The 8,202-nt window shown below is 38.8% G+C and overlaps 3 protein-coding genes across 3 annotated transcripts; 2 read left to right on the top strand and 1 right to left on the bottom strand.

Moving 5' to 3' along the window:
- Window positions 1-264: 264 nt before the first annotated feature.
- VTP21DRAFT_7960 (uncharacterized protein) lies at window positions 265-1,514 on the top strand (the record flags this gene model as incomplete). The annotated part of the gene is made up of 2 exons (XM_069398759.1): window positions 265-295; window positions 349-1,514. The coding sequence occupies 2 exons, from the start codon at window positions 265-267 to the stop codon at window positions 1,512-1,514; spliced, it is 1,197 nt and encodes a 398-aa protein (XP_069245976.1).
- A 2,272-nt stretch (window positions 1,515-3,786) lies between these two features.
- Window positions 3,787-4,011, bottom strand: VTP21DRAFT_7959 (uncharacterized protein; the record flags this gene model as incomplete). The annotated part of the gene is made up of 1 exon (XM_069398757.1): window positions 3,787-4,011. The coding sequence occupies one exon, from the start codon at window positions 4,009-4,011 to the stop codon at window positions 3,787-3,789; it is 225 nt and encodes a 74-aa protein (XP_069245975.1).
- Window positions 4,012-4,111: 100 nt separating this feature from the next.
- Window positions 4,112-5,454, top strand: VTP21DRAFT_7958 (uncharacterized protein; the record flags this gene model as incomplete). The annotated part of the gene is made up of 4 exons (XM_069398756.1): window positions 4,112-4,276; window positions 4,321-4,562; window positions 4,636-4,870; window positions 4,939-5,454. 4 exons carry the CDS (start codon window positions 4,112-4,114, stop codon window positions 5,452-5,454), a joined length of 1,158 nt encoding a protein of 385 aa, XP_069245974.1.
- Window positions 5,455-8,202: the final 2,748 nt, after the last annotated feature.

The raw sequence follows: 8,202 nt of genomic DNA, 5'->3' as shown, positions 1-8,202 counted from the left end.
GACCGCCCTTACGTTAAGTACAAAAGATTACATCGGTTTCACGTACATGCTATACACGACAACTGCGATACACGCATATCGATTGAAAGTCTATCGATCAAGGACCTATATCTCGTTAAGTCCATTGACATTAACTTCATGTAATATATGGAAATTAAATAAAAGTTTCCATTGATTGATCAAAAAAAAAAAATCCGACTACGATAATTGACCCAAAACACCAATGTACAGCCATCCTTGCTTCCTGGATCCAAAGAATCCACAATGCGCAAAGAGAACGCACACCGCCGCCATGGTATCACCTAGCCATCCATATTCTTACGAAACACTACATCCCGAACCAGTTAGGCCTAGGAATACTCACAACCGACTACGGCAAACAGAAGCTGGTGAGAAGAGATGGCATCTGGCCAAGCATATACCATGCGTGGCGGAAGCTGGATAGACAGCTAGATATCGACAGAAGAATTACGCCAATGGAAGTCTTGACCCTACCGATCAATAGGAACAAATACTTCCTCGAGAGAGGAAAACCACTGCAATCTCGTGGAGAACAACATGGGCTCTCGGTTCTGGGTAACTTCTTCATATACCATCAAAATATCAATAGATATAGGCCATTCTACGATCCTGATCTACTGGACTACGTGATGAGGTTTATCCACGTCAAACACCAGGAAGGATTTTACAAACATTATATCAAGCTCAGTACAATGTGGCGACTGGGTCAGCTGACCCTGGCCCCAAATTTTCGGGAAGCGCTCTCCTATAGGATGCCGGCCTTCACAGACTCGAGAATATTCCCCACCCATAACCTGAAAATAGCTGGCGTCAATATCAAGCTCTACTCTATCAAGTTCGGCAGACTTTACCAGATATCACCAGATCCAGTTGCGGTAACTAGAGAATGGGCGCACATTACCTCAGATGAAGGAGCGTGGAAGAGCTGGCCAAGACGCCCAAGCGAACCAAAACAAAAGATCCTTCGATGGCGTCTCCTTCAACATAAGTTAATAACAGCAAGAATTGCCCAACACTTCGACCACTCAAGCCCCAACTGCAAGAGATATCGACGAGAAGAGATAGAGACGATAGAACATGCCTTCTTTGAATGTGCGAGAATTGGACATCTGTGGAGGTGGTTTAACAGGCTCCATCAAAAGATCCTCGATAAGCCCTGGACAAGCATGCATAAATACGAGAAACTCTTCGGATTCCATGAGGAGACACAGGGCAAAGATCGACAAGTTTCCATGTTGTTACACGACATCATGGTGTGGAGTATACATAAGACCAGGATTGCAATTGTAATGGACAACCAAGAACACGAGGACATCGCATTCAAGTGTATCTTTTTATCAGATCTTATCATAGTAATCAGAGGACAATGGATACAGGCACAGAGGAAAAAAGATGAAGAAGGGTTCAAGCAAAAATGGGGAAAAAGCTCGCTAATCCGGATCGATGATAGCCAAGAAGTAGCATTCGATTTCGAGGAAGCCAAGAACACTTAATCCGACATTTCCAAGCACGGAACTCTTTAAACTATATCCCATGTTCTTCTAGTACTCAAAAAGCCTGTCCGAAAGCACATCTCACATTTGTAATATATATTAAATAAACCACAGGACGCAAGTTCCCGCGTCCTTAGAGGAAAAAAAACGATTAGTATTTAAAGCTATTTGGAACAGACCACAGAACCATGAGCTAAAAAAACGAGAAGTAGTGTCAACCGTCCATGATACAGCAATCTGGGTCGCCTATCGATCCAGATTAACGATAATAATGGGCAATACCTAACCAAGCGAAGTAGCACTCGCCGAACTAGGACATGAGATGCGAAAAGTCCCGAGGTCCACATCGGGGTCCGCGTCAATAAAGATAAAAAAGAAGACTTTCAAGAGTTTTGATGTAAAGGAAGTTGGATACAAGTCCAAGCAAACGAAATATTCTTCACCCAAATCACATAACTCCTATACGACTCTGTCGAATATCCTACCACCCATACTTGCTCCCTCCCTGGATTTATCGTCCTAACATCTCCATCTCCTATCTAATACACATCACAGCCTTTATTTTATTTTTTTGCTTTTTCTTCTTCTTCTTCTCGTAATTCTACTTTCCTCTCTCTTTGAAAAATAGGAAGGGTATACATAATCTCTGTGTACTCCTCAATTCTTGCATGGATTTCTTGTTTTCTGATTTTTATCAACCTTTTTTATTAAGAATGAAAAAGGATACTTTTTAATAAAGATTCTCCCAACAAAAGAAAACGATTAATATTTAAAATGAAACTGTGATCTTTATTCAGGTAACCTCTAAATATATTCATCAATTCTATTTTGAGAAACGCACCCAACCCCGGCCCGTTGTAGATCAAAATCTTTCCCTTTAATTTTTTTTTTTTTGATTACCAATATTCTTCTATTTCATGTTCGTAAATAGCATATCTTAATGCTATTGCGTAATACTTCTATTTCCTCTCCCTCTCTTTTTATTACATTTTCTCCCTTCATTTTTCTATTTACTTCTTCCTTTTCCTTCAAGATAGACTAGGAGCATCACCTGGTAGATTTTTGAGCTGCCTTACCATTTTAACAAAGAAACTTTGTTTGGTAAGGGATTGTTTTATTGTCTATCCAAGATATGCCGCAAGTAATGTCAAAGGTTTTAATCCACTTCCCTCACTAGCACTCACCCCTAGTTGCGATTTCGTCCATTTGCATGGACTTGTTTTCACTTGGCACTTATAGTTATTGAGCACAATATTAACTATAGTTCTCGGTACTGTTCTAAAAAAATGTTTTCTCCTACTTCTTTCCGTACAAATTAATGGTAGCTTGCTGAACCAACGTGTCCTATCAATCTGAAATCAAGATACATATATATTATATTCTTGCTGTTAAAATCTGAGGACCAAGTAAAAGCGATAATATCAACGAATAATAATTTTACACTTTCGTCATGTATTATATCTTTAGCTATCACATACTACACCCCATCTCCTCCTATTCTTTCTACCGTTTTTTTTTTTCATATAAATATTAAAGATATTGTGTTTTAAATATACAACGCTTTCACTTATTTCGATTTCTACTTTACCTGATTCTAATGTAGAATCTATCCTATTTTAATAACAATCTGGACGTATTAATTAGTCGTAAAACTCTTTATTTTCGTGCTTTACTCTATAATTACACATCACTCTTATATTTCCTGCTTTTGTTTTTCCTCTTCTTTAGTCTTTTTATTACTTCAACTTTTACTTAATTTCTTTACTTGTATTCTCTTACCGCCGAGCTAATGACGATTCATAGGATAATAGAAGGGGTTCTTTAGAAAATAGCCTTTCTCCATTTTTTTTTTTGTAATTTATATTGGAAAAGATTTGAATTTTGCTCCCTTATCTTTAACTATCATCTCTGGCTTAAGTGTGTTGAATACTTTTCCTTTGGCATATTCGACAAATACGACAACAACAACAATAATAACTACTGAAAAGATTATTATGCAATATGATAACCGTTTTTAGGATATTTTGACATCAGCTCACTTATGATAAGTGGAGGTTACTAACTAAAATTAAGTTTCTAAAGATCCATCCGAATTTAAATCACTAAAGTGAATTGCTACGGAAGTATGTTTCAGACACGTTCTAAGTATTCTCCAGCAATCTTTACACATGATCATAGTCCGATGACAAAGCAAACTTTAATCATGGGAATAGGTCCATGGTTGGCTCGAAAGTGTTGTGATCCCCCAACTGAATGCAGCCTATTTGAGAGGTCAGACCGCAAATGCGAGCGAGGGTTCATAGGCGTGGTTTAGCAAGAGAACACTAGAGCTTAATTCGAGCATATTAAGATCGTTGCGGGCTTGCTGATTGGTTGGAGTGTGCGGGCGGGTTTTTCGCTCTAGTTTGAATTCTGCTGAACATGATGATAAAGGGCCAGTCTCCAAATCGTAGCCAATGATTCTCTCATGGACAAGAGAAGGAGCCCGCCGCGACATTTGGATGCAACCTTGTTAGCGTATATATATACCCCTCCTCCCAGCACATCTTCTTCTCCCTCCTTGTAGCCCGCCATATCCAATTTTTCCACAACTCTCGATGTTCCTTCGCGATCCCATTCCCACGCTGAACACACAGCAACTGTACCAGTACTTTGATCATATTGGACTCTGTGTTGTCAATCGCAAATTAGTGCCCAAAACAGAGCAAACCAGCTTGCATTCTAACGGGAATGCGGTTCCAGTTGAAGGCCCTCTTCCTCCAGTAAGCGCGAATATAATCCTCCAAACATCCATTGCATCTAATAGAAATTCGTACAGCCAACCTTAGAAACACTTACTATTCTAATGCGCGCGCATGTGAGTCATATTACTTTCGGTAATATCGGCATCCTGTATTTTGACCGTGAACTACCCAATACATACGAGAGTTCACGGAATGGCCAATCTCAACCGATTGAGCGACACCCTCCGATGATAGATCTGCGAGTGAATTTAAATCTCACGGATTTATTCTACAAGATGGTGGAGCGAAATTTGGGAGGATTTTGGTAAAACTCGGAATGAATTACTTGTGTAGCTTTGTAACTGACATATCATTGTAAATTCATATACATTAAACAGTTTTGAGCACAACACTCTTTTTGCCGCAGTGTTGCGCGGGCTCAAATTTGATCCGCTCTGGACAGGTTGCGGCCGCGTGACAACAGATGTTAAGGGCTCAAGGGAGAACTACAATGTTTATGGCTATTGTCATATGACTATCTTTTGGATTGACGCTGAAGGAACACAGTATCTTATCGACGTTGGATTTGGAGGATCTGGGCCATCTGCACCCATACCAATGCGATTGAACGAGGTAAGCACAATAAAAATCAAACGCTGCTATTGACCAATTCAGTGGCTTATGCAATTCCACCCTAATAGGAATTCAGAGTTGGCATTACAAACGAGAGTTTCAAATTGACCCTTGAGCCTCTACCCAAAGAGCAGACCCGTCGCCCCAAAGCAACTCCAGCAAGCGGTGGACGAAGTGACCAGGGCTTTGCATGGGCTTTGAATTATACACGAGAAGGGCTAGGCGATTGGCTAAGACTTTATTTGTTTACCGATGAAGAGCTCTATCATGCCGACTACACTAAACTGGCAACCGCTATTTACTGCACCCCAGGTCCAACTCTCTTTAACTCTAATGTAATTGCTACGAAGCAAATTAATGACTCACGAGGTCGCATTAGCTTAATCAATGACAAGTTTAAGATTACACAAGAGGGCGAGATTATAGTGCAGCGAAGGCTAACAACCGAGGCTGAGAGAATTGATATACTTAGAGAGTACTTTAATATTCGACTTAGCTCAAAGGAAATTGAGGCGAATAAATGGTTATCGCTTGACGGCGAGCGCGAGTGCAACACGCAGGATCTTGGTGTTCTGGAGTCTTGAATTTCTGCTTTCCTGCAATGGCCTCTAAATAAATGTAAGATTTTCGAGCATTTTGGTTCTTTTTACTTTGCGTCATTGGGAGATTATCCATAGCTTAGATGATTTTGTTTATTTTGTTCTCATTCCCTTAAAATATTTTTATACAATTTATCTCAATAGACTATTTATTTTTAATGCCATTTTCTATTTCCAGTCCATTATCTCAACTCCTATAATTTATAAAAACATGCGCAAGTTTTGCGAAGCAAAAGAAAGCATACAAAAAGGACATTTGGAGTAATGAAGGACGCATTATGATGATTTGTTCTACCTATTAAGTTCCTCTCATCCATTTTGAGTAATCAATGTTAATAGAAACGGTTAACATAGTACGGATGCTCTATTCACAAATATTAATAATCGGAAAGGAAAATAGAATAAATTAGAAAAATTGCAAGAAGGAATGGAAGAGCGTGAAGATATTGCGAGTGCAATGAAATATGGAAATGAACTGTTTATCAGTCGGCTTTACATATGCTTTTACTTTCCGGCCCCGCGGTTCTCAAACCCTATATCACTCAAAAACGGCATGGTAGAGTCATGTATTTTAACCAAACTTTAGGGCATCATTCTATTTTTTATTTATTAGGGTCTTGGGAACTTTTATTCGAGATGACTCCATGAAGGTCATAGTTTAGAGTAGTATTTTACTCAAAAAATCGCATACGTTTTGCTCTTTGCACCTTATGTTATATATCATGCATAAAGAGAGGCAGTTGGATAATTGAATAAAAAAGCCATACTAAAAATAAGTAAACAAGTAAAGAGAGTGAGTGATTACGTTATGATGTTATGACGTTATGATGAAAAATTAATCGAGGACGAATTACAAAAAATTGAGAGTGAATAAAAAATGTTTTGAGAGAAGTGAAAAAGTAAGATAGGTGAAGGGAGTATAAAGTGAATAATCATAATCAGAGGCTAGAATATTTAGATTTACGCTCAAGAGAAATTGTATTATGTTGGGACAACGGTTTGCTGTTTAGAGACATTCCGGATAAAGAACACAGTTTCGTCTATCGTATTAAATCAATAACCCTCTGTCCATACGTCGATTAAATCCTCTCTCCAGTTATTCTTTATTGCCCTCCACCACTTGGATCTTGCTCTCCGCTGTGGTTCGTAGTCAAATTTCTTTGTGATCGCTTCAGGTTAAGCCGGATCTCCCCCAGTATCGTTTACGGATGACCTTTCGACCACCTTTATTGGAATCTTTATTGATTCTTTATTTCAGATAAGATACTTAATAGAGTACATTAGCTATTAAGAAGAAAAAAGATAGGAGAAGAAACTTATAGGCTAAAGTGGTATAGGTGAACAAGGTGATATGGTGCACATTAAGATATTTAACTCAAATAGAAAGAAAAGGGTGTGGTATAGTATTCTGGAAGGAGAAGCTACCTGTAATGAAACGAGAGTTGATCAGGATTTTTCTGGAAAGTTTGGTCGTTCATAATTTTCTACAACACTCTATCAATTCATAACAAGTATAAATACGCCGTTTATTCGTGTTTCTTGAAATACAATCTTAGTTTTCTTGATTTTTTTCTTGATTTCTCATTATCTAGTTTAATCTTGGACTAGTCTTGATTCTTGAATAATATTCTAGTTTATTCTTGCATCCTTGACTCTTGAATCTTGATCTAGAAACTTGAGCCAGAACTGTTAAACTACCTGTGGGCAACAAAGATTCGACAGAATAAAAAAAAGTAGTATAAAACTTAAGCCCTTGAATCCAGGTTAAGATATTATAATAGGTGTTAGATGTTCACTATAACCATGTTGAAGTTAGATGTTTTGGAGGGAAGTATTTTATATCTCCACGTATTCGAATCCATCTTCCTCTACGCCAAGGCTCATTGAATTTTTCATTCTTATTTTCCGTGAATGATGACCACAGTTTGGACCTCAGAATTCACTGCAGTTCATACTCTAGTTGCTCCCTGGGTGTACTTTCGCTTGGTTGAGCATTATCTATTGTAATCGAACTTCTGGATCATCTACTGATCCAGATTATCATATCACAAACTGTCGACCCACTCTTCTTTGGTAACCTATTGTTTTGGAGTCTAATTCAAATTATCTGTTCTCTCCGGCTGACACTTGGGCCAATTTTCAAGGGTCCAATAGGCAAGATTGTACGCTACTTTCTATAGTTGATTCGGGTTCAAACATTTCCAGTAGGCAGGGAAAAAGTTTCCAGAGAATTGACTGCGCGTCACTTAGACTGAATTTTCCTGTCCGCTTGACTGAGATTATTGCTGTGACCAAATTTTGCTTTAAAAGCTTCTATAATAGGTCTCTATTCTTCGGTACAGTTGGTTTAGCCTCAATCAGTACATCCACGCTATCTCTCTTTTGATGAAGTTGCGTAGGGTCTCATTCCATTCAGATATTCTCGCCTTGCTTTGACCTGTATAGACTTCGCGTTCTAGTGCGGAAGTGTTAGATCTTTGAGTTAGCTAGCACGCATTTCCCAAGCGCAAGTATACATGCTCCTTCAACTTATGGGACTTCCTGAAACAGTGTCTCTGCCAACTGCGGGTTCAAGTGAATTCCTCTTTTCTCTTCCAGTGCCACTGAAGAGCTATGGATGGATGGTGAATGACCTTTTTTTTTCCTCTATGGAGGCGAGAACTTGTGCCTTGTGGTTTATTTAAACTATATTGCTTGCGAGGGAGTCTACTGAACAAGATGATTAGGTACAAG

Source organism: Calcarisporiella thermophila, assembly GCF_041956535.1.
Source record: "Calcarisporiella thermophila strain CBS 279.70 unplaced genomic scaffold VTP21scaffold_35, whole genome shotgun sequence".
NCBI lineage: Eukaryota > Fungi > Calcarisporiellomycota > Calcarisporiellomycetes > Calcarisporiellales > Calcarisporiellaceae > Calcarisporiella > Calcarisporiella thermophila.
This window is presented reverse-complemented; position numbering and strand designations above follow the sequence as displayed.